Raw genomic sequence first — 27,501 nt, forward strand, 5'->3', positions numbered from 1 at the left:
TGTAAGTTAAACTTTTTGATGATCCCCAGCCGCTTTTATATCAATAAAGAAAGAACCTGAAAGCCTGAGGTTCTCTCTTTCTTTCTTTATTTTTACTTTAGAAATATTCTGAAAAACAGGACTCATTCCCTGCCTACTCATTCCCACCTCTATATCATATTCTGCCGCCCTCTCAGTTTTGCAGCGGAGTGTGAGGCAGGCTACAAATTAGGTCACTGAAATGATCCAGGTTAAAAATAGCATGTGCTGGCAGTGAATTTTACTGTAAGGCTGTGAACCAAAAGACTCTAGGCTTTGCCTCCAGAGGAAACGTATTGTCTAACCACACCTTCAGAAGGGGTAGTTTTTGCACCCTTTATGAAAAATTAGCTGGTCCAGATGTGTCAGAAAGGAGTGGTGTACAATTTAAATACTCCTTCCCCAAACAGCTTAGCTTTCAGTCTCTTACCTCTTGTAATCTTGTCATTTTATTAGTTCTTTGTTCATTATGCTAGAAAAAAATACTCATAACTGGTAGATGCTAACCAGCGTGCGTCAGAAGGCAACGTGAACTCTTATTAGCTAGATGTACAGCGAGTTACCAGCTCTGTTCATCACCACACAGAAGTCTGTGACTAATGTCAAAACATGCCACATAGTGACATCTAGATGTCTAGTCACTTCTTAAGTTTTGAGTTTTACAAAAGCTAGTATTTATAAATTAACATTATGCTGCTCAGCTTTGATATTTTTGTCATTTCAGCCCCATGAAAGATTGAAAATGACATCAGCTTTGCAAGAATTCTAATGTTATTCTGACTGATTGATCCTTCTGAGCAAGGAATGAAATATTGGGAAATATATCTTCCCAAAGACAATAAAAAAAATCTAAGCAAATATTGGACTAATTTGGAGCTCTTTTTTCTTTCAAGTGGTATTCCATAAGGGCAGAACCTGATCCTAAATTTTTTCATGTCCTGCAAGTCTGTCAGTGGCTGCTGAGCCATAGCAGACTTCACTCCTGTGAAGGGTTAAAAAGAGTGAGGATTAAAAGGCAATATTTTATAAAGCAGCATTAAGGAGAAAGGACTCTGCATGCATGTGCATGTTAAGTCAGGGAGAGAATTTTAGATTTACATTTCTGGTCACATAGGCAAACGGATGAAACTTTAGCTGGTAAAAACATAAAATACTGCAGCGTAGGAAGTATAATGTGCTATTTAACAGTAAAATGATTGTTACATTTATGTTTGCTGTGTATTGGCTGTGCTGCTGCCGTGACGCTCTCTTCTGTTATAGTAAAAAAATGCTCAATTACTGCTCAGTTATTAAGATGTAGCACAAGTCCCCTTTCCTATTAGGGAAGCCAAGGTTCATGTATTTCACTCCAGGATTTTTCATTTGTATTTGTGTAGATGAATGCCAGTGAGAACTGACAGGACTGAAGGGCAGATCTGAGAGCCAAGACATGTTGAAGGGCTGGGACAGAAAGGAGAGGGTTAAAAAAAGCAACAACAGTACTACAGAGAGGATTGAAAGAACAGCAAATAAGCAACAAACACACTGGAAAACACTAAGCAAAGCCCCTAACTCCTGCATGTAATAATCGTACAAATAAAATATTCAAATCTAAGTAGCTGCAGGGATATCTACCGCCGTTAGAAACCACAGGGCCAAAGAAAATCTCTCAAGCTTTTCTCATAATTTCCACAAAATTTGAAAATAATTATAGATTGCCCCTCTTCCCTCCTAACGTGAGCAGATGGAGCCTACCTAAGGAAAACAAACGTCTCATCTCTTTGAAGCTCTCCAGAGTTGGTTTGTTTTTTCTTGTTACCTATTTTGTGTATCTTCCCTTGGTATTTCCTACTGCTAGCTGGAATTCTACAAATTCTAGGTTAATAGTCCCAGTTTTGTGGACTTTCAAAATCAGGAGGCTGTGCAGTTGACTCACTGTTGCATTAGTTTAGAGCTTATGAATAAAGTAAACTGTGAACATTGCAACATCCTCCACTGCCTTGAGTTTTTTTCCTTTTTTTTTTCCCTCCTGGAATTGGAAGTAAAAGTGATTTTGGTTTGACAGTGTTGTTTCTGAATGTTATCTGCCCCTTCCCACCCAGCACAGTTCCTGCCTATGATTTAGCACTGGCATATTATTTTAAAAAAGGGATGTTTCCATGAAATGCAACATCTCCTGTAGTTCACTTAAGAGTAGAACAGAAAGAAAACATTCTGGTTTTTGTCAGGTTTTCCCAGTGGGTTCTAATTATGACTGCAGTTTATTACAGCACATTTCAGACCTCTCTTTAAATGGATGGCTGTGCTTGCTTGGAGTCCTGGAGGCTTTAGCAGGACCCTCCTCATAAGCAGTTTGCCCACATATGATCAATTGCAGTACGGAGGATTTAGTTAAGACTGCAGCAGGTTTAGACAGCGGATGCTTTATAGATGTTGGAAACTATCTGGAGTTAACAGAATTCAGGACTTTATATAAACACCTCTCTCTCCCCCCGCCTTGTTTCCACTGGCTTATATAATAATTTGGCCCTATGCAAAAAGTGAGAAATAAATCCTCCTCATTTAGAATAGAGAACCAGGTTCAAGATATTGCACATGGGTCTCTACTAGCATATTGGACTAGGGCCCTGTGGACTAGTCCCTTACCAGGACTGCCACCAAGCTGTTGAGTAGCCTTGGGTCACTCACACTCTTTCTTTATGCCCTAGTTTCACACTGAGGAGGATACTGATTTCCTTTCAAAACATACAAAAATGCACAGGGTAAAACAAGCACCATAAGAAGAGGTACCTATTCTGTCCACAACATCAGCACAGAGTCTCAAGCAGCCTATGTACCATGCAGCCACCCTCTCTTCCCAGTTCCCCCTCTACCACTTCCAGGTATTGAGTCATTAAATTTTACTAAGCCTTCTAGCTGTGAAATGCAGATTATTAGTTGGTTAGTGGACTTTTGATGACTTTTTAATGAGGAAATAGTGTCCTTGAAAAGTGTGTTATAAGCTGTGGTGGTAATTAAGCTGCTGCTTCAAAAAATAATTGTGGGATAATTGAAAGGTAGGCTCATCTTACAAATAATAAATGGATACATTCTTCATTATAGGGTTAAACAAGGTACTTTTAGCAGAAAGGGAGATTCATATATGGATTCATTTGTTTTCATTTCCTTTTTCTCCTTCCTCCTCTTTACTAAAACTCCACTATCCTGGTAGTTTTAGGACTAATGATCCCTAAGTCTGCCTTTGAAAAGGGATTCTTCCTTTTCCTTTTCTTTGCACTCTTTTTCACTCTTTTTCCTTGCTATTTCATAGGGCCAAGCCTGCATTTAGTAGCCATCTTTAGTAGCCATCTATAATACATGGTAAAGCAGAAAATATACCCAAAGCAGAGTGTTTATCCCCAGAAGGGCAGAGGACTAGTGAGAACAAGTCCACCACAGCTGTCCAGTTTACATACGAGGCATTCAGTTGTGCAAGTGTTAGATTATAAGTCAGTAAGATACTATGTTTTTTAATAACAGGAAAGAGTCCCACACGAAGCACTCATCAAACAAGCAGAAAGGATTTCTGAGACATAAGACAAGAAATGAAGCTTACGTTTTAGATCTTCAGCACCTTTACTAGCCATGAAATCAGCTTAATAGAGACTGAAGTACTATTCAGTGTGTGTGACAGTGCCACCACTAGGGCCAAAGAGGGTAAATATTTGTTTGTTTTTGTTTTTTAAACAGGATGCAGAAGCTCTCTAGAGCTACAGATGCAGAGAGACAGAAGGAAAAAGAGTGAGTTGTCTGTGTGGGCAAGAAAAGATGGTGAACAGGCAGATAGATTTAAGGCATTGCATATAGCAGCATTAACAGAATTAGGACAAGCAGACAGCATGGAGACATTCGCCTGCTATATGTTTTGAAAACAGTCTGTTCTTGTGCCTAATCCGCTGATAGAGATAAATTTCTTTACTGCCAATTACATTGTAAGGAAAGCAGTTGGCACCGAGATCTGTGCCTCGTTGGTCCTGTAAAGGAGAGTCTTTGTAGCTGAATGACGTTTCTGAACAAATTGCACCCTGATGACCTTGCACAACTCCTGTACCTTAAGAAAAGGGAGTCAGGCTGGAGCCTAACGTGTCTACAGATTGAATCTTAAGGGATAGGTGATGCATAAATGAATCAGGTTTTACATCGAGCTGAAGCACAGACGAGAGGAATAAGAAGAGTTCTTTGTAGAGAGGAAAGGGATCTCCTGGCTACGGAAAACCACCAGGAATTTACAAGAAAACTATCAGATCTTATTGGTGCTCAGCAGAACAATCCTTCTTAAAGGCATGTTTCTATTCATTTTCAGAAAATGTAAATGAAATATCGCCCCATGGCAAAGTTTAAATTATAACATTCACCTTGTTTTACTCCCATGACAGGCACTTTGCTCCTGGGAGGTCTTTGGCACCAGTTCCCAGCCTGGCCCTGATATCTTTTCCCATAACTGTTAGCAACTGTCCGCAAGCAGGCCGTAGTACTGACCATAATCACGGCTCAGACTGCCAGGTCAGACCCACAATGCCACGAAAATGTACCTCTTTCTCACTAGGTGTAACTGCCCAGCAGTTTATTTCCCACCTGGGACATCCAAACATGAAAATATGCTGCTTCATTACAAGTGAGTTTCCTTATGTGGCCATTAGCTGTAGATCTGGAGCAGCAGGCAGTACTGCCTTCCTGCACTGTAACACTAAACCTGCTCTGTAACCCCAATCTGAGATGATAGACCCTTTATTTTAGGCCAAGATTCAAGACCCGTTAATGAATGTCCATCGTCTTCATCTTAAACAAAGAACTACTGTTGGTCTGTCTCCTACCTGTTCTGTACCCAGTGTTATTGAGATACACAGCAAAGGTACGTGGTTCGTGAGTAGCCTGCCATGAGGGGGACGAGCAGTTTTCGTTGTTGGTGTATACGTTGTGGTTGTGCACATACTTCCCAGTCAACATGGAGGAACGTGATGGGCAGCACATGGGGGTGGTTACGAAGGCATTGATGAAAGACGCCCCTCCATTCTCCATAATCCGTCTGGTCTTATTCATCACTTGCAAGGACCCTGCAATAAGAGGAACTGATCATCAGCGTACTGCAAAAAATAGTCGTAACATACTGGCTGCTATTATGTCATTAAAGATGTCAGTGATTACTAGCATGTCCTCAAACATCAGTCTGGATCACTCCTTAGTTTAGGTAATTTTAGGAGAAAAAGTAAACTTTCTATATTATATTGCCAAATTTTTTCCCAGGATTCCAGAAAAACTGAGTTCTTTTTCCTCAGGCTTCAGTACAAAGTTAAAGTGCAAGCTAGTCTAGAAATACAATGTTAAAGCTTTAGAGCTGTATCAGATTTATAGGTCAGTAGCTCTTCAAACACTGCTGTAGAAAAGTAATATGTTATACAGACTGCATCATTAGTCAATGTGCCAGTAAAATATGTAACATTCTGAGATTACTAATGAAGTCTGTTACAATTCCTTCTCTTTTATCAGATAATAATCTTTAATATTTACTCCATCTCTGACAGATGAATTCTTACAGTTCTTTATTCATGTGAGTAACCCTAAATTATGTAAGTTGATCCCCATTGATGCTGAAACTTCTCACAGGTAGTCTATTTATAAAGATTTTTAAAAGCATTGCTTTCCAGCGACACATAATCTCTTACAGTAATTAGCAGCATATTAGGTTTCCACATTAGATTTGCAAGCAAGAAGTAAGCAGTGATGTAAGTATATGCTTATCTGAGGTCAAGAGAGAATCTTAGAAAAAAAAAAAGAAAAAAAGAGAGAGAGACAAAATTCCACAACGATTTTTCTAGAGGAAAGCTTCTCTGGACACAGGATCAGCATATCTGGCTCCAGTACTAAAACTCGATGTTCAGAATCAGCTTTGGCAAAAATATCGCCAAAATCTCACACCCTTCTTAAGAAACGCTTGCATTTCACCTAAGCCTTGATCCAGTTTAAAGAACAAAGGTATTTTTTGCATCCTTTAAGACATCTTTATGGGCAAAAAGGCGAGACAGGTAGGGGCTGTAGATTTCTGACTGCATTAAGACTTAGCAGATCCTGATAGGGTCTGTCAGTATGTGCTGACAGCTGGCAAATTTTGTTCTTTCTGGTATTCAGCAGAGCAGAGATCGATGGGTGAATGTGAACTATGGATATGTCAGTATGCACTCGGAAAACAAGCCTGTGAATTCAAATACTTGTACAATTTTGATTGTAAAAAAAAGTTTCTGGAATTCTACTTTCTTTTTTCCTTTGGTTTTACAATTCATTTTGCACAATTGGCAGCAGTTTGCTTAAATTTAGTTTCATTAATGCAGTTTGAATTTTTCTTGGTGGTTTTGTTTGGGTCACTTGAAAAGGGAGCAGATAAATGAAAGAAAAAGTTTCAAAATCATGAAAAATATGGCTGCAAAACAAAAAAATTACCAAGAAGTTTCAAGTACAGCCATAAGCAGTAAAAACTTACAAATGATGCTCTTAGTTAAAGTTAAGTATGCTCTATTTTAGTTTTAGGCTAATGAGTCAGTGCTGAATGTGACATCTTTTGCATCAAGATCATTTCATAGGAAATGGAAGAAGCATTTAGTTCTTCAGTGTTTCCTGCTACAGTACCGATATCTGTGGCTTTAAAGACATGTTTAATGCTGTGAAGTCATCATAATTTTGTATTCCTCCTCTTTCACAGTCCCTCTTTTCTAAATGCAGAGCACCTGCTTTTAGAGCTCTGCAGAGCAAAATGTGGTTAGGAAGATGCTTTGCCGGACACAATACAGACAAAAAGCATCTGTTTAGAGATACAGTGAAGTAGGAGGGTAACTGAGAGCCCCATAAACACAAAAGGTCTTCCATTTGTATCTGTGGGAGTGTTTGACTAGGTAGTTGAGTAAAAGTCAAACGAGAGATCATCTTTATATGTCTTTATTTTGGGATCTGGGCTGAGCTTTTTTTTTTTTTTTGCCACCACTCCCCCATTTTTGAAATGTCACATAGTGAGAGCTCAGGTGTAAAGTGCTTGCAGGTCCTCAGGTGGAAAGTCCATGGTAGCGGTACGCTAATGCACAGTAACAGCAGCAGCGCTGATGTGCACTTTCATGCCTCTATGCATTATAAATGAATAGCTGTTAGAGCACTTCCTCATTCCTGTGCTTGGTCAGCCCTCTGTTCTTGCAAACCTGCTGTTTATGGGTAAGTTTTTCCTCCAGGTATGCACTTACTGACACCGATAATAGATTTACCCCCTCTGGAAATTCTAGAATAGACCACTTCAAAGCAGGTGAGACTTCCTCGTTTTGAATACAAAACACAAGTAGGAGATAAAACTTGCTGATATAAGTTCTAATCTTTTGCTGTCTGTAGCTTTCCTCACACCTTGTGTACTTTACCATCTGGCTCACAGTCTTTAGGGCACACGTACTCAGGCACTGGCCGACAGCAGGGCACTCATGTTCTACTTGAGCAACTGGGGAGGACCTGAGGGGAACCAGGTAACTGGGAATGGCCAGGACAGCCACAGAAATTAGCAAGTTTTTTGTAAGATAAGAAATTTAATGTGACCTCGTAGTCCATCCTCCTCATATATTGAGAAATATATTTGGTAACAAAGGTTTCATAAGAAGTCTTACAGTTGCTGTGGATTCTCCTACAGCTGTATCTTAGGTGGACATCTCTGTAGTGGGATGGCCACCATAAAGTACATGGCCTTTTCTTGGCTTTTGTGCAAGATCCCAATGAGGTGATGGACTGACTCTCTATTCTCTCATTTTTTTCAGTCTGTCTTTCTTAGTACTTTAAAAGTTTTAGTGAAGATGAAGAGCAAACCAGGCAAATATGTGGCCAGATGATGCTGTGAACTCTTCACCTGCTGTTGTACTCTGTGGATAGTTTATATGGATTTCACTGGGTGGTGCATTAGTCTGTAAATACAAGTGTACAAAAAAAGTCACCTTCTCATTTATTTACATTTTTTGGATTTTTAAAAAATCTTTTCCCACCACTCCAAATCTCAAAGGATTCTAGGTTAGGAATACTGGAAATGCGAATGTATTTATTAGTTTTGACACATTTCTGACATTATACAAGATATTACTCACAGTGGGGATTATGAGAATGACTAGGGGGCCAGTGATTTGAGGGACTGATGTGTGCAAGTACATGGGAGGAAAAAGTGATACAGAAACTGGAGGATACAGGAAGTGATTAAAGAGTGATCAAAAAGTCAAAAGTACCTGTATTCATTCCTGATGCTTAAACGCTGTGCTGACCTGATGTCTGGGAGCTGGGGCCACTGCCCTGAGCAGAAGTACTTTATTGTCTCCAGAGATGCAGTAGCTCCGGGCTGCTTTGCAGTTCCGGTTCTTAGAAGCTGGCGCTTTGCCTTGAGCAAGGTGTCAGTTTGCCCCAGGTTTGGGCAATTATTTCTCTACTTTTAGGAACTTGGTGAGAGCTAGAAAATGCTCAGAGGCACAATTTAACCAATCATTTTCCAGCTTCTGGACCCAAGTTACTGCTGAGTTCCCTTAAAAGCAGTGGACCAGGCTGCCTCATACCGCCTAAGTTACAATCCAGCAGCCAATCAGTAATATCTTTCCTCTGTGCCACAAAGAGGAACAAAAATGAAGTTGTGGAAGAGTTTGTGGGTTTTATCTGATAAGTCGTCTAAGGCAGCAATTCCTGCCAAACTTCTATTTGCATTCAGAATGCAGAACTCTGGTGGGACAGTGCAGATCAACAAGACGACGTGCATACTCCCATGCTTTGAGCACTGACTAAAGGCAAGCTCCTTGCTTTTTGGAAATTTAACTTTGGACAACTCCCCTATATGTCATTCGCACTCCAGGCAGCTGACTATTTTGGTTCAATACTTATACATGCTCTGGAGACAAATCTTTCCTAATTGAAGTCCACAACGTGCCTTGTATGCTTTTATGCTTAAGTATTCACTTAGAACAGCTTTTAGAAATGTTCATGCTGGGAATACAACACCAAATAATCCATATTAAAAGACTTTCAATTCTGTGATTTTTGGATAACAAAGCCTGAACTTTATTCTGTTTGTGGTACAAAGTGTGGTTTCCCATTGACCTTTAGGAAATTTTTTTCCTCAGGATTCACTAAGGGGCGAGGTGAAAAATCTACTCGTGGAAAAGAGCATGACTTTACATTTCAAATGAGTGGAATGATTTGTTAGTGAAAGTGTGAAGAATCCGATACAGTAAGTCTCAGGGTTGAATCCTGCTTCCTGTAAAATGATCTATGAGAAAGGGAAGCCAGTATCTTCCTTCAAAACAGTGGGAATACATATACGTCCAGATCCTTGCTCAGTTGGTTACTAATAGGAGCCAGAGCACTCTGTGAACCTCCAGTGCTGCTTTCAAAGAGCAAGTCTCCACAATGTGAACAACGTGGCTTGCCACATCCTTCCTGTTCTTTCACCGCTTGCAAACCCGTCTCACAGGACTGAAGAGAGCCAGTCGCTAACGTTGTTCTGAGATGTGCGTCTGCTGACCTACCTTCTGCGCTGCCCTGGAGAACGCAGGCACTTTCTGACCACAAAAAAAGGAAGACATGACTTGACCCTTTTAAAGATATTTTCAAACTGTCTGCATCGAGAAGAAATACATTCCTATTGTAATAGCTGTATTTTAAGCCAAAAATAGAAGCGGAGCAGCCATCCATTATGCAGCGTGGCTAAACAGAGCAGACGTTTGAAAGAGTGAGAAATGGAATAGATAAGACGTGCTCAGATCCAAAGACCTACTCTTGGAGCTCTGAGAAACTTGCCACATAGGAAGATTAACCCTCAAACTGGAAATACAGTTTACTAACTATATTCTCACAACCCTTACAATATGTCTTAACCCATTACAATATGTAAATTATTATCACATCATGACAGATACAAAAATGGCAATAACAAAAGAATTGCTGGAGTTGCTATTAGATCTAGGTCATGTTTTTGTCTACACCTTTTTTGGCCAAAAGTATGTGTTTTTAAAGTAAATGAATCATTTTGTTGCAACTTTTCTGGAATGAAGGATTTTGATTTTTCAATTTTATATGGCATTTTGATTAGAAATTCACATTACTTTTATTAAAAATGCATTTTTCATTAAAAACACTATTGATTTGCCATTTTTTCATCTCATCTCCCCAATCCCCTCCCCAAAGTTAAATATCTGCTGGGGGGGGTGGTTGCCTAAAATGATCCTTTTTCTCTTCTTAATTTTTCATTTTAGGTAGTGAACCAAAAAGCAGTTATATGCATAACCATCATTAACATCTTTCTAACTTACTTAATGAAAAACATTCAAAGGCCTTCCAGAACATCATTCAAGTGTTTTAACTTTTTCCACCCTAAGAAAAATATGTGAAAATCACTTCTGGCTTGTATGTTCAGGCTGTGCTCACATATTTAATATACTTGTGAAAACAAAATTATTTTACTTTTATACATATATATATATACACACACACATATATAGAGAGCATAATTTTAAAATAGATGGATTTTAAACACTTTAATAATAATTGATATAAATGTTAAGCTTATATCCTGCAGACCAGTTTGTCTGTATGTGTAAACAGGTCAGATGACACACATGCATATGAACACTATGTGGACAATATAGATACTCATCTATACAGCACCAAGGGAAATGCTAGCTTTATAAGGATCCAATTTTTAAATGCTACAAAAAAATCACAAAATTAAAAAACATTAATAAGAGGTCTTGATGCAAGATTTTTAACTTTATATGTACTTGCATGTGCTATTAGACCATTTCATGGTGCTCATTAAAGCCTTTTACGGTAAATTTCGATAAGCAAATATTTCCTAAAATCTGTAATTAAATCAGATGAATGCTATCAAACAATTTCCATTAATTTATTTTCCAAACCTGTCCCACAGATACTGTTTCAGGATAGACACATTCTCTGAATGTAAAGTACTATTTACATAGCAGAAATTACTGAAGGACACAAGTGAGGAAAAGAAGTAGCAAATAATAATTATTTCTCACCAAGCTCCACATCTTGATCGTCTGTGAGTACAAGTATAATATTTGGTCTGATATTTTTTCGCTCCTGCTGCACTCGTCCTCTGAACCTCGGCGATTTGACAGTGGAACAGTGACTTGTTAGCAATTCAGTACTAAGCACTGCCAAAATGAGTGCAAAGCAAGAAGTCTTCATAGTATTTCTGATATTTCAATGAAAAGACTGATCCAGAAGTGCCTGAACTCTAGTTTTCAGGACCTGCAGGGAGAAAAAAAAATCTGTTCAAACAGTAGATCAACTTTCACTCACACAGGGAAAGGATGATATTTGGGGAAGTCAAACCTGACATGTGACGTTTAACATGACTATAAGCCGTATTGTTGAAAAAGAGCTTTATACTGTAATTTTCTAAGGATGAAATTGGTCATTCTGCAGCTATACTTTCTCAGTTAATTTTGGCTTGAGATCATGCCAGTGCCTGCACTTTGTATAGATATAACTTCTGGTACGCACCCCGCAGTGCTCATTTTCCCATCCCCTCACTTCTTGTGCAGCATAGCATGTTCCTTACATTCAGTACCTGGGTGCAGTATAGAATCGCTGGGATGCCGAGGATGTGCTCAGCACATCTGTAGGAGGAGCCCTATAGGGATGAGAAAGCAGAAGGCTTGTCAGTCAAGGATCTCAGACTGGTGACTGTGCTTCAAAGTCCCCAGAACTGTTCATTACAGCTTCTTGCTTTGCCCTGAAAGAGAAGAGTAGAAAAAAATTTGCATTCACCCAGCTCGTCTACTTAACTCGATACTATATCTATGTAGTGGTTAGCTGGCATCTTGGCTGCTAGAGAAAGAGGACACATATGTCATGTCCTCTTTATGGACATCCTGAATTCTGAGAAGAAGAGTTAATTCCAGCGTGTGGCACCTAGAAAGCGATAAAGCTATTTTAGGTTAACTCACCTGCACAAGTGACTAAACCCTTACAACGCAGACAGGAGAGCGTGGCTGTCATTTGCAAACTGCACTGGATCACTATGTGAAAAGTCATCTTCCCACTGACAAGAAAGCTCATGTTAAGTGACAGTCCAGATGATCTTACCCAGCATTGTGAAAAAGCGTGTACCTGTCCCTCCATCAATCAGCAGTGGAACTGAGCGCCTCATCCATAATGCACAGTACCCCTGGCAAAGCCTTGTCCTCAATACTCCTTCAACAGACTCGGCTCGGTACGTTATCAGAATGTATCCGTGCCTGTCAGTCAAACAGCCTCGCTTTTGTAAGACCTAATGCAAGCACAGACGCTTTACTTTGCTGCAGCAGATTGAAACTTGCAGCTGAAAATGATGGATTGGCCTGGGGAGGAAGGGGTAGCCGCTTACACTTTTAACATTTTTTTCATTACTGACTGAAGCTCTGCAAAACCATCGTGTTACACACAGGGAAGGAGGGAATATCTGGGGGCAAAAAGGAAGGGGGTGGGAAAGAAACCACAGAGTCATGCCTGCTCCCTCCAGGGTATTAACCTGCCAAACACAGTCCTTCTATTTTTATTTTGGGACTACAGATAAAGCATAGAGACATTGATACTGTTTAAAAACAAAAAAAAGTACAAAGCCACCCAAACCCAAGACCCAAATAGCATTCATTTGAGATGCCTCCATATAGGAAAGCCTGCATGGGAACTGGAGTGCACATTATATAATTAGACTGGAGCATAATTTGTTCGAAGACCTGAGTTCCCACACCTGAGGCTTCATATTTAGACATACAACACTAACCAGTAACAGACAAATAAGCATAAATACTTTAATGAGAGCAACACAAAAGCAAAAAAAGGGTCCCATCACTCGCCTGAAAAATACATGAATAGGAAGATGCTCTAAATTTCAAGGGAAGGAATTAGAGGAGAGGGAGGGAAAGGGACTTGGTGCTGGACTGCTAGAAAAAGGATCTTGTTCTTGTTTTCACATACACCTTTTATTTTAAGCTTCACAAGCTGAACAGTTTCATGCTCCTCACTTTGGCAGGCTGTAATTACACCAGAAGAGTGTGAATGTCTTTAAAACAAAGATCCAAGGGTCTGTTGCAGAAAAATCCTGTCTTGCATTGTCTCTGCACCAACAAGCTTTCCAGCCTCCGACCAACGCTGTAGCACTGCAAAGCCAATACAGGGGACCGGCATTTAAAGTTAAATGCCATTTCAGTGATTACACGACATTCAGATAAGTAGACTGGAAGTCTGTAATTACTTGGAATTGACTTTTAAAAACACTTCAATTTCCATCTATTTCTTCTAACTCACATAAAAGCTGACAAAAGCACTGAAGAACAGGATTACTGAACAAGTAAGCATTCTTCTGACAGACACCAGACACCACATGCTTTTGATGTAAAAGCAAAAAATAAAATTTCTCTAAATATCTGATCTTTAAATAGTAAAACTTTGACTCACCTCACAAAGCATGAAAGGATATGTGAAGTGAGACTCAATGTTTAGTTTCTTACATCAGTTGTACTGTACAGCAAACTTTTTCAGACAGTGTTGACCCAGAAAGTGCAGTCATCCTGACTGCACTGAGAAAACATTGGCACCAATGTGTTTGAATAATCCCCCACAATACGAAACTGCAAGATCCTGACAATTATACCTCACTGCAAAAAAAATTTATACTAATCCAAACCAGCATTAATAAATATTCTTCATTTCATTCTCTCTGGGCTATGTTTGTTAGTTTTTAAAAAATGCTTTTGCTTTAACTTTCCTTTAGCAGGTCAGGTCCACCTTAGGCAGTCCTTTTCAAAGGAAATTGCCCTAATTTTTTTCCCCTTGATGGAGAAAGTAAAATATCAGAACTGATCTAAGTGTTTAAAATTAATTATCTAAGTTTTAGTCAACAGTTCTTGCACAAGAGCACAGTTATGCTGCGTTTCATTGCTCATAACTATTTCATTTTTGCACAAGACAAATCTTTATTAACAAGTGATCCTTGTGAACTTGTCCTCATAGAGCCTGTTTTCCAGTGCTAGAAGGAAATGAAGTAAAGGAGAAAAATGTCAAAATACAGGTTCAACAGGGCAGACAAGGGTGCAATATATGTGTTGGATACTCTCTGGTAGTCTACAAGCATCTTTAGAGATACTGCAATTTGTCTTGAGAAATAGGAAAAAATAGGAGAAATTTTAAAAAGGGACCTTTTTTAAATTTACATGGGGAAGTAAACCTAAAATTTTTTGTACAGTGTTCAGAAATTAAGGCTGTACTACAAACCGCTTCTCTCCGGAAGAGTAAACAAATAATGATCATAAGTTCTATATATACTATTTGGAAAGTTGGAGAGATTTTTTCCTATAGAACATACCTACGACAACTGAAACGTTGTCAGTAAGTAAAATGAAATCATAGTAGAAGGAAATCCAAAGAGATCATTTTTGCACATCTGGATGTAATTTTTTCTTTATAGTCATTCTTTTTTCCACAGGAACACAAATTCATAGTTTGTACTCACCCTTCATGAGATAAAAACTGAAAACTTGGTTCTTTAGCTGGTTCTGTGCTGCTAGTATTACAACAGGCAGTTCAAGGACTCGTTGGCATGGAGAATTAATTACCCGTGAAACTTGAATTACATTGGCAAGGCATTGCAAAGAAGGGCTACAGTGCCACTTCTTGTGATGTGAAATAAAAACCAGAAGGACCTTATTTCTAGGCCTCTTAACGGAATATCTTTCAATGACCAGGAGGAAAAGGGAAACTAACTTTAAATTTTACATTTGTTTTGGCTAGGAAGTGTTCTAGGATTTTTTTGATGCTTTGACTTTGAGTGTTTAATTCAGAAAACAACAAAAGGCAACCAGTTTTCGAAAGAGCATTTTCCCTTTGAAAATCCACAGTTTTTGTATCTGTATTCTTTAGCATGTGTACTCAAAATGTCATTTTGTGTTTGACCAATAAAAATCTGTCCAGCATCATAGCCTCTGTTTATCAGACATGACCATTGAGTATTTCTAAGTATATTTCTTATAAACTTGAAAGGTCTATGTACTTCTTCATATTTAATATTCCGTAAATAATATGGCCTTGATGTACCCCTGCAAAGGGAATCAGGCTTATTTGCATGGATTTCTTTCTTATTTGTAAATCTGAAATCAAATGCAGGGATAATGGGTAAGGATACTGGACAGATATCTGCCCCCAATACTACGGGCTATGCAATGCCCCAGATCAGTAATTCCCAGCCCACTGTTAAGAAGGAGTAGACAATTTTGTCTTCTGAGCCACAAAGTTCATGTTTTCTTATAAGCCTAAACAGTGACAACAGCATATTACCCAGAATCATAGGTTAAGACCTGCCGTTCTAGTGGCCTCTTCATACAGATGAAGATGGATCAGCTCTGGCCAATTAAGGAAAACAATAATAATAATAATGTGGACTGGGATTGTGGAGCTTTAGAACCAGGATTCAACTTTCATTTCCTCTGATATTAGCAATAAATGTTCCTGGAAAAGTCAGAATGTGAGTAAGGTTCAACAGGAATCCTAAACCAAGAAACTCCTAATGTAGTGGCAATTTTATGATTAGGTGTTTTGTTCCCCATTACCATCAGTAGCATGGTATCCTACTGCTCGTTTCTCTGGAAATAAATTTGCCTGCCTACAAAAACTCACATAGTGATATGTAGCTAAGATGTATTCAACAAATGAAGGTTTTGATACTTAGGACATTTTTGAGATTTGCTGACAAGTGCGATAAACTTGCACATAAATTACCAAAAGCATAGAAAATAAGCAGAAGGCCTTGTCATTGCAAGTGATAAGTTGCTTCACTTCCTTTTTTACAAAAGATTTAGATAATTTCTTCTCATAGGATTCTGTGATAAATATATAAGCAAAACACCTCGAACAAACTAAACCCCAAACGTCAATCATCACAAGAAAATGCACACTCCCTCCTGACCCCAAGCATGAAGAGCACTACCATTCTAGGTATTTTACCTACGACTAGCTGAAGTAACAGCTATAGCTTTGATGGACCTTTGTGATAGGGATATGACCCCCGTGTTCGCTGTTTCCTTAAAGTCGAATATCCATAAGAAAGTAGAATGGCAAGGGACAAGATGTCCGATTATTCGTAAAAAGTGGTGTAGAGGATCATTGCTATAGATAGTGTTTTATAATTATGACTTTGTGGTTACCTAGTCAGCTGAATTTCAAAAATCTGACAGTCTGCCTGCAGGGACGGAAATTGCTCACCGGCACCGTGTCGGTGGGTGGTGGCTTCATCCATCAGGCCCCCAAGGAAGGCCAGAATCCGTGGTTTATGCTGACCATTTTCAGTTCTTTGCTTTAAAGTGAAAAGTATCCTTCTAGCAATACTCTTGCAGTCAGAACATTTTGCATATGTAGAAACTCCAAGGTGAAAGAGGCTCAATTATTTTCTCAACCGCACATGTACAACTTCTGTGAATCTTTGATGTTTATGTCAAAGGGTGCATAGACGTCTTAAAGTCTCACCTAACCTGGATCATAACAGCTGCGCAGTTAAAGATCCAAGTAAAATTATGAAATTAGTTATTCCATGAGAAATTGTGCAGATAGATGGTTTGAAATTACATGATACAAGACCAGGGGAGGCTAGATGTTCATTTGCACCAAAGCAAGCCAGGAGTTCAGAAGTCTTAAACCTTTTCTTAAATCATTTGGCCTTGATGCCTAGAAGACTGTAACGCTCCACAATAACAACAAGAATAACAACTCTCAGTTTCACTAATATAGTAAAGCACTTAAGTGAAAAAAAGCTGTTGATAGATTACTATTTTGAGTTTAGTAATGTTACTGCTTTTTTCACATCTTCCACTTCCATCTTTTTTTTAAAAGAAAAACACAGAAATCTCAGACTACAAGGCACAACAGTGTAAATCTGCAGGTTACTTTCCTGTGGGAATATCAAGCCTGCAGCCGTAGGAAATACATTTACAGTACAGCAGAAGTCGGGAAAAAGCAAGTTCTACCGTCTCTTTTTAAAGGTTAATCCATTAAAGTCTAGGATTTATAGTGAACATAAAAGAATGTAGCTCCTATCTAGGTTTAATCTAATCATTATCTATTGGATTTCTAATAGCCTTTACTAATCAATCAGTTATCTACTCACCTTCCAAACATAACGTGTATATTATAATGGTACATCAGCAGTGCCTCAGGCTAGATTAATTTAAAGTAACTATAATTTAAAGTAATTGCAGGTAGGGAGAATCATAACCTCATATTAAGTTTTTACATTGTAATTTCACAAACAGCTACAGACAGGAAAGGAAAAAGCCTGCAGTGACTTGAATGGATAATGCACACTTTTTAACCTATTTTTATAACTATGTGCAGGTTAAGGGTTATTCTTAGTAGGTAAAAGTTTCCAACACTTTGTATGTCAGAGTAAAACAAAAAATTCCAATACCATTTTAAAAGAAATTCTGTAAAAGAAATTATCTGCCTTGGAAAAAGGAAAATGTTTATTTTACTTTAATGCCATAAATATAGTTGAACCAAATAGTAAAGAAAATCAAGCATAATATTTTTATATCCACCTCAACTCAGTGAAACATTTTAAAAGAAAATTCTATCATATTTATCAGCAAGAAGAGTGCCTATTATTAAGTTACAAGCATCTAACAATATACTGTTTCCTGAATTTATTTTCTCCTCATCTTATTTACTTTCTTTTAAAATTTCATATTTTAGCACAACCAAGTGCACTTGTCATACAAAGGAGACCAGTATAACGGAGCCAGATGACGTGCCCCACAAGTAAAATCAGCCATTCATGAAAGCTGGTCACCAGAGGCCATTTCAAACAATGCACATTTCAAAGTAATCTAAAGTAATCCCTTTTCTCTACTGATTTGGTTTCCAGGCAGTCTTAAGCACATGTGTGCAGCAAACAGGAGGCTTATTAAAACCTGATGTTATATTGGAAGTTATAATGCCATTGGCTCGTGATTGAATTCCATGTCTGTGAGTCTTCAAAGAGAGGGAAAAAAATCAATTAAATCTATATATGCTTATTAAACATGAGTGTCATGATATGTGCAGTTTATTAGCACTTGCTAAATAATTAAGACCAAGAAAGATAATTAGATGTGCAATAGGCTCCAAACTGGCTTCTGATATCAGATTTTTTTTATCCTTAAAGAAAGTATGCTTTCCAGCTACCAGGTAATATAATTGGCAAAACACTCCGAGTATTTTTCAGCGATAAAGAGCGACCTTTGTGTAGGAAGGAATTTAACATAATTTTCAAATTCCTTTTTAAAACCACATATCTTTGCTATATCCCTGCTCACTTCAACAGAGCGGGGCATTATTAAAGCATACTGCACAATAACATAGTGAGCATTCAGTGATCCAGTAAGCAATCTTGAGCTGGGAGATCATATCACACTGGGGAACAACAGCGACACAGTTTGTGCTTTTCTGTAAGTTCTTCTTTAAGTCTAGTCTGGAGGATGGAGAAACCGTGCAAGAGCACAGCTTTTCACATCTCCTTTAGCTCAGAGAACAGAGAAATGTAATGATTTGCTCCCAAAGTATGTGCAACTCCCCTCAAAGAACTGCACCTCTGCTTGAAAGCGTTTTTTTTTTTTGTTGCCTTTTGTTTTGGTAAACAGTCTCTTTTTCTAAATAAAAGGACATGACTAACTTGAATATGAATACATCATCTTTAGCACAGAACAGACGGAAGACAGAGAACAAGCCAATCTCCTTATCATATTGCACTTGCCTGCATTATCGTATGGGCAGTTCCTGTAGGTAGTGACATCATGGGTGGGAAGGCAGAGAAGTGATGTCAGAGTGCGTGTGCAAGATCCCGGTCTGGGGGGAACCGAGCTAATGCCGCGGCTCCCGTTGCTCTCCTCGCTGACGAGAGAGAGGGGAAGTGGCATTAGCCCCAAGCGACCAGGCAAGACTGAGGGACTGAAGCATGAAGAACTGATGCTAAGAAGAGGCACAACTCTCTAAATAACCATCTATATATGCATACGTGTTTAAACAGATAGCAGCACTTGTACCCCTGGGAGAGGATCTCAGATGGACTTTTAGCTAGAACACAGAAGGACGAATGTTTCAAAAACACCACAGGAATTTAGGTAGATGCCATCCACTGGCTAAGCAGGATAGTTGGGCGGCTCCTGTAAGCGCTTACTCTATCGCACTACAGCGCAGAAAGGGAATTTATTCAGAGCATCAGTACATGGTGTGCTTACGTGCACAAAGTGCGTGCTCACGGGCACGTACATAGGCTACAGGCTGCATATGGTATCTGTTGACTTTCTCTTTCACTTCCAGGCTTAGAGACCAAGCCTAATAAATTTTGTTTCTTGGAGAAGTCTCATTATATTGAAATGAATTTTATTGTCAATAAATTCAAACTGATTTTTATAGGACTACTAAGATAGAATCAGTGGATCAGGCTTTCAGAGTACTTTCCTTTAAGCAAGATTTTCCTTACCAGGTTGCTTCTCTTTGTCAAGCAGCTTTTCCAGTCCTGACACAGTATAAATTTTACCTTCATTGATGTACATGTAAGAGCTCCTTGGCAGATGAAGAAATGTGTTTTAAAATAAGAATCTGCCCTGAGAAACCTATAGAATAGAGAATTCAGCCTACTGATAATAGTAAACAGACAGCCAGACCAAACAAAACAATCTGTTACAAAAAACAGATGCTTCAAATCCTTTTCCATAAAGACTAGTCAGCAAGGAAGTTGCACTGACTTGAGGCAGTGCAGAGCAGCACATCACCCCTGGTATCAATCTTATTTTTAATTGCCTTTGCAATCGGGAGGCCTGCGGCATTAGCTAAGCTCAGCCAACTGCATTACCTGTGTGGGGGGCAAGGTGCTGCCCAAGCCTCGAAAAGCAGGGGACTTCTGCCTGCTATCACATAACCCTTCCAGTCCCTCTCCTCCTGTCACCTCGCAGTCCTGCGGTTCCCGCGTGGAGGCACGCCTGCACATCCTTAGGTGGGGGATTCCTGCAGTGACCTGCCACTGACCCATCACTAGGAAACTCTGAAAAGTGTCTCCACGTGGCCTTAAACCCATGCCAGGAAAAGGAACAGCATCATCCTAGTTGCCACGTCGTACCACTTGAAAAAGGTTTTGCTTGGGAACAACCAGAAGTATAATCAGGGAATACGACTGAAGGATTTGAATGCCAAATTTGTCACGGCAGGCATCCAGGTCCTTATTTAGGCCCTGATATATGTGTTCTGCTATGCAAAATAAACATGTCTGCTGGATTCAACAGGACTTCTCACCTCCTTAAACCAGCCTCCTGCAGGTTCTTCAATAAATCTTTGGCACAAGGATGCTTTAAGATTTTTTCTGAACATTTTAAAATAAGCTAAACATCACTGGTACGTGACGAAAGATCAAAAAGCATGAAGCATCTGGATGCTGAATTTCATCTGAAAATGAATATTCCTGTCCAAAAAGCCTGAAATTAAAGAGTTAAACTCACATGCTCAAGAACTGAATGTACCATATACAGCTTATCTGTCCCAAGAATATCAATTCACCAGTCCTGAATTCTAGAAATCTGTTCTCAAAGAACTGTTTGAAAATAATCTTCAGTCTGAGATCTAAGAGACTCAAGAATGACTTATTGAAATTATTCTATGAGTAGCTTTATCTCAGAAAACATTTTTAAAGGCTAGCAGGTATACAAGCGTCTTCATTTTCCAAGTGAAAACGCCTGCAGAAAGACTTTCCATATCTTTCAAGTGCACGTACAGGTACTTTCAATTTCACAGCCCTGACTTCTGTAGATGAGAGACCAGTTTTAAAGCATGAAAGCCGAATACATTCAAATATGCATTTTTTTCCAATGCCCTTCTCATTTAGAGAAGTTCCTATATAATAATAAAGAGATGTGATTTTATGACATCTTCGCAGATAGTTAATTGTAAGTCTGCTCCTGAGCCAAGACTTTACTAAGATGCCTGACAGAGCATTAGATTGAATTATTTTCCATAGCAATGATGGGTCAGGCAGACAGGTTTATGCCCTAGCACCTGATTGTGCATTATGTTTGGAGAAGCAAGAACGCAATGGAAATTGATAACCATTAGGTAGAACCATCTAAATAATACAGAAGGGATCAGGAATGGGACGGATTAGGCTGCATCAAAAATCCCTGCCAGATAATGGAGAGGAGATAGCAAGGCAAGGGACTGACTCAGTTTAGGAAGGAGTTTGTGACTTTTAGAGTGATTATTGTCGGGATAGCATCAGTGCGTGCTCTATTGGATATTTTTTTCCTAAATGTAGGTAAGAAAAGTCTCTCTCAAACTGCATTGCTCTCCTACATCAATGGGCTGATTCAGGAATGCTTAGACTGCAGAGATAGAAACCAGTTCTATGTCCTTAGCAGGCTCAGCTGTGAGGTCAGTCATATCGGGTTCCTCAGGGCTTTATCCCATCGAGTCTTCAAATACTCCAAGCATGGAAACTGCACAACTTTTCTGACACCTTTTCCACTGCTTGATTGTCCTCAGGATGAAAAAAATGTGCTTATATCTCATCTGAACCTCTTTTGTTTCCTTTTATTCCTGTTGTTGTCTCTTGTTTTTCTGCCATGAACTACTGCAAAGAACCAGGCTGTACTGTCAGTGACCTCTCTACAGGTACCAGGGGGCTGCTCTTGGCTCCCCCAGAAGCCATCCCTTCTCCAAGGTGAACAAGTCCAGCTCCTGCAGCCTTACTCACAGAGCAAGTGCTCCAGCCCCCAACCATCTTGGTGGCCTTCCAATTAACTCACTCCAGTTTATCAATGTCTTTTCGGTATTGGGGCCCCCAAACTGGTCATAGTATTCTAGGAGCTATCTAACAAGGACTGAGACAAATATTAATTTAAAGAAGTATCTCTGTTAGGGAGAAGTGAGCTGAACTAAGCAAAACAAAAATTTCACTGAGCCTTTGCTTGTAATGTGAATGAATCAATGAAGATTTTCAAATAGTTGTGTTGACTCTTTCTCAAAACAAGATTTTTCCCTTTCTGATTATCTCTAAATTTTTTGTACCCCTAAGACCAAAAATGAATAGTGCCATAACAAATACTGGTTTTGCCACAGTTGCAGGCTTACCAAAATCCAGAGGCAGCAATACACTAGTAGGCTGTTCTCTGAAGGAGGGTGGCACCAAAACAGGTCCTAGATCTCAGCATACAGTAGCACCACTGAACAATATCCATGTTTCTTATTACCCACAAGCCTAACACTCTTCCTTTTGGCTCCTGGGATTCCCATTCCACTTATTTCATCACTGTACACAGTTTCTAAAAATCTCTGAAATTATTCCCTGCATTCAACAGTCTTAAATGTTAAAGGCTAAATTTTGCTCTTCAGTCATAGGAGTTATCCAAGATTTCAGGCCGGATCCAAAGTCCTTTGGACGGGACAGAAGTTTTCCAATTATTTCAGTGGTCATTGCTTCAGAAGAAATGAAAAGCAATTTAGACTTAATCATTTTACCTTTGTTGTTAATAAAAACAGAGTGATTAAAGCAGTCAGGATTTGAACAAGAAATGTAACTTTATATATAGGGAAAAAGAGATTTGAAATCCTCTCCTTTCCAGGCCTCATGTAAATGTAGAGAGCACAGCTGGAATGAAACAAATGATCTGACTGGTTTCTGATGAGTTGGGTGGTATAAATGTTTCAGACTAACCACACGGCACGCTTATAATATAGGAGCTAATTCATGTGCCATGAATACATTCCTGTGTATGTTGTCCTTTAAAATAAACAAGCAAAAATGAGTAATTTATCATGAGTTAAACGAATGTTTTTCCAGTGGGAACCTCTCTGTTCCATATGCATGATTTTGAAGCCTAAATGTATGCAGCTTAAATGCTACATCTTCTATCTCACTATGCAAAACTGTTACTGCTTTAAAATACAAATTTTTTAGCACTGTCAACAAGTTCCAATTGTTCCTGGAAATACTATTCAGACTGATCATTATTTTTTTAGAAGACTGCAGACCTCTAGATGCAGTGTTCCAGAAACGGAATAATGTTAATTTTCCAAGGATCTTTCAGTGACTGAGAAAAGTTAGAAGTTAAACCCTTAGAGCTCTGTAATTAAATATTCCATTTTTTCTCTTACTTTATTATTTAAGTGTTTTTTTCCAGGCCCTAATTTAAAAACTACAGAAGAACAAGGTCACATTCTTCATCTTCCATCAGTTTCGCAGGTGGTCTATAAAATCTTCACCTCCCTTTCCTCAGTTTCCCCATCAATAGCATGACGGCAGTAACACTTGTAACCGCTATTGTTTCATGAACTACAGACAAGAAGTGCTGCTAGAGGCATCCCGTGTTATTAAGACCTCTATTCATAATGGCATTGCATTTGCAAAACTTACTTATTAATGGATTTTAATCTGGGAATTTTGACAAAGGGTTTATAAGCACTGTAAAGTAGTTTTCCAGGAAAAGTTTCCTAAAATAAAGGCTAACCTTAACGAGCTCTACATATGAGAAGTTCTACAGATTCGTAGTGTTTCTTATCACCTTAAAATCTATCATAAGAATAGACTATTCTTGAAGATATCATTATGATCTATTAACATCATGAAGAGTTCCCAGAGTTTCCTTAGAGTAGGAATGAAGTTATTAGCTTGCATTTGTTCCTGCAGAATCTTTCCCAAAGTATCGCTTGTCTAGGCAGCTCTGATCATAAGCTCTTAATAATAGATGCACTTTGTGATTGAGAGCCACAGGTTTCATAAATTAGCACAAACTCCAGATAGCCTCCTATGGGGTCCTCCAAGAGTAGGGGTGCCTCTCGGCGCTTTTCGTGAAAAGCAAATACTACCTGTTAGACGGAATATTCGGAAGAACTCCGCAAGAAAGCCATGGCACATTTCCCCTTATTTTCTGCCCAAACATTTTACTTTGTGGTAAAGGAATCCAATTAATATACCAAAATCTCCAGGCTGCAAATGCCCCATTACTGATATGTACTGTCACGACGCATGTCAGGAAATTGCAACTTACTCCAAAAGAAAAGCATGAACACTATTTGAAAAAATCGCATACTCTGCTGTTGTTGTTAAAGAGAGAAACCATGCAAAAGAATCCTAAGCTGCAGAAAGGAGGATATCCTGAAAATACAATAGCATTTTCCTATCTCCGCTCCATGTTTTATCCATTTTGTAGTTTGCTTTTATAAAACTCCCAGCATTTTCTTAGCATTTTCTTTGACAGTACAGTGTTTTCAAATAGATTATGTACCCTAAATTCACTCTCCAGACGTGCAGAACAGGGAAAACAGAACCAATATAGCACATATCGCAATCCACTGCTCAGTCGCCTGCTATTGTTACCCCACCTCCTTATTTCTCCATTTTATTGCAGGCTTCTAGAAACTTGTCTCTTCCCTAATGGGTAAAGTATCTTTGAGATTATAGAAACGTTAAAATTCAGAGAAAAATACACCAAACATTGCAGGATACAAAGAGAAAGAAAGGGTCTGAAATGAAAAATGCATTATGTTGACGTATCATATAGCACCAGATTATGTTTCCATTATCTCTTACATTAAAACTGTTGACCTCTAGTCAACAGACATTTATCTTAACGTTGCAACTATTTGTAAGACCCTTTCACAATTCATTGCATGATTTTCTCTCCTAAAACTAGCTCTTTATTATAATACAGAGTTACATATTCAGTTTTTCGTGGAATAGAGTTGGGAAACAGACACAGCAAAACGTCTGAGCATCGGCATGAGTTTCTTATGTCCTCTAATGTAATTTTTACGTATCTGCAAATGAAATCCTCCCGTGTTTCAAGTAACACCTATAACCACATTGCCAGGGCCAGGAGCTGGGGTGCCCTGTCCCGTCCTGTCCCCCTGCCCCGAGGGGCAGCCGGGGCAGCCCCAGCCCTGGGAGCCGTCAGGCCATGCTGCCGGGCCAGGCAGGGCCACGATCGTGGTAGGGCTGGAGCGGGTACCGCTGCGGAGTCGCGGTGCAGCGACTGATGCCCAGGTCGAGGGGTGCGGGAGGCAGGGGGTGGGCAGGGACAGGGAGGGCTGGGGGGGGGGGGGCAAGGCCTGACTCATGGGGAACAACAGTATCGGTCACAAATGAGATAGTCAAGGGTCATGAAGAAGCGGCTGTGCATTTGAATGAAAGTCTCACCCTGTAAGCTATAAACGCAGAGGAGTTGCCCTAAACACGCATGGGCAATCTCTGTCATAACGGGCCCATACGTTTCACTGGGAAATTGCTCCGATAAATCAACAGAATTGGCTATTCTATGGGGAAGAGCATAAACAAAACAAAACAAAAAAATTTGAGATGAAGTGGAATAGAGCATGTCACAAGTCATCACCTGTATCAGTATGATAATGAGAGATGTATTTATTATAAGTTTTGTATTCTCTCTTCTGTGGTTTAATATGCAGTTCAGCAGTCTAGACAAAATATGTGTCAACTGTAACAGCCAAAAGATACAGGTTTTAGCTTACAGGTGAGGACACAGTGGGAAGACAATCTTAGGAAGCAAATAACCGTAACCAAAGAGCAAAGAGCTTTTGCTAATACATTTTCTTTTTAGCATGAAATTGCTTAAAACCAAGGCAACTGACTGACTAGTGTGAATCATATGCATCTCCTAGACGGGGTGATAAATGTCACAAGTTAGCGTCTAATACCTGCCTAAGGCTTATTGCCGAAAAACTACTCCTTATGTCGTATATTATGGAAATATCCTGCAGAATAGGACTTTTGGACAAATTTTTAATGTATCTTTCTCTGCTTGTAAGATATATGCTGGCTATAATACTCTCAAAATTTTTTATGTTCTCTTACATAGCATTTCATCTAAGCTCTACAACTCATTGTGCAAACAATTTGCTAATAAAATATCTTTTATATCAAAGAGATAGCACTGAAACTAGAACAAAGAAAGTGCAGCTCAGCTATTATGATTCTAGGATAAACTTTCTGCTTACTCCCAGGCAGAGGATCAGAGCAAAACACTTAACTTTTCAATCTGAAAATGAATTTCAATACGATTTCATGTTGTGGAAGAAAACCCCAAAACCACTGGAAGGGTTTTGTTTTCACTGCAGTGTGAAATGAAAATACAGTCTGAAGCCTCTAAATCTGAATTGTCATCCTGTGGCTAGCTCTACCCTTAATGAAAGTTGTGTCTTAGATACATCCCTCCAATATTAAATGACAACAGCTTCAAGTATAAGGCCTTCCTTAAAACCCTGTGGTATTAAAGCTGAGAATGCTAGGCTAGAAAGATTTTTCAAAACTAACAGCATTCTGTAATTTATTATGGATGATGACATGTCATGCTAGGCTGGACCATGAACCTGGATCCTTAATGATCCAGGGAAAACCCCCTTAAAGGAGGAGAATGACTTGTTTCCATTCATCAACCTTGCATCTGAGCTATGGCTACTTTAGAGTTAATTCATCTCTTTACTTGTAAACTGAGAACACGCTATTCAGAAATTATTAAGAGTGATGATAAGCCGCGAGTGCTATATTGGGGTCACTGTTCAAAGTATAACCAGGTTTTCACTTGTTGTTCTATACTGCAGGAATATAAAACAGACTGTAGTTCTTCAGTGAATTTACGCCTGTTACCTTAGGAACTAAATAAGGGAACTAGCAAGGGTTTACTAATATTTACTTATTTACCAATACCAAATTTTCAGATTGGTTCATGTTACAGTATTCATCTGAGTTATGGCTCTTTGTCAGACATAAAAATGTACCAGGGAGACATTCTAAGTTCAAACACTCCTCAATGCCAAGCCTTCTACCTCTTTGAAGACAGAGGGCACTTAAATTACATAAACTGTGGAGGATTCAGACTTGAGCAATAACAATATCAGTGGGGACTGGAATATGACATATCACTTGCTGCCACATATATACATATAGACTATAGCGGCAGACACATCATCTGTTAATTGGGCATGTCATCCACTGCAATAAGTGCAGCACATCTGAAACGACTGTAAGGTTGGCGTAGCTGTGCCAGTAGATCAGCTTGCTGATCCCATATTCAGGCTACTATTCAGGTTATTATCCTGATACTTGCTTACCTAGATGGTCCCTAGATGACATATTTTTACAGAAAGAAAATCCTCTCAACCCACTTGTGCCTTAAAGAACAGCACTTGCTGGCATCTGAAAGATTTGGCAGTAGTCACCGCCTCTTGATGCTTCGGCTCATTACTGGCGTAGGCCAGAAACAGGTAGCTCTCTTCCCCCAATCATTACTAGAATAGTTTTTGAAAACAACAACAAAAACTGAGGTCTGAACCTAATTTACCCTCTAGCACCTTTATCCGGCTCTAGCAGCAGAAAGGGAGCTTATGATGACTGTCAGAGTAGGGGCAAGGCTCCTTAGCAGAAATGAAGCTGTATTACTA

The 27,501-nt window shown here is 39.1% G+C and overlaps 1 protein-coding gene across 20 annotated transcripts in view; it reads right to left on the reverse strand.

Annotated features, from left to right (window-relative positions):
• The window catches only part of SULF1 (sulfatase 1), a 124,185-nt gene that overhangs the window by 52,695 nt on the left and 43,989 nt on the right, over positions 1–27,501 (reverse strand). For 10 of the 20 annotated variants that reach the window (XM_009668375.2, XM_068932551.1, XM_068932548.1 and 7 more), the window contains 3 exons: positions 11,624–11,686; positions 11,067–11,301; positions 4,851–5,090 (listed from right to left, as the gene is read on the reverse strand). In XM_009668375.2, the coding sequence (XP_009666670.2) occupies positions 4,851–5,090; positions 11,067–11,238 (412 nt within the window). In that variant the 5' untranslated portion in view covers positions 11,239–11,301; positions 11,624–11,686. Of the gene's footprint in view, positions 1–4,850; positions 5,091–11,066; positions 11,302–11,614; positions 11,789–27,501 lie in introns of all 20 variants that reach the window. The other 10 variants (XM_009668374.2, XM_068932547.1, XM_009668384.2 and 7 more) reach the window with 3 other exon arrangements.

Source organism: Struthio camelus, chromosome 2 (assembly GCF_040807025.1).
Source record: "Struthio camelus isolate bStrCam1 chromosome 2, bStrCam1.hap1, whole genome shotgun sequence".
Classification (NCBI taxonomy): Eukaryota; Metazoa; Chordata; class Aves; order Struthioniformes; family Struthionidae; genus Struthio; species Struthio camelus.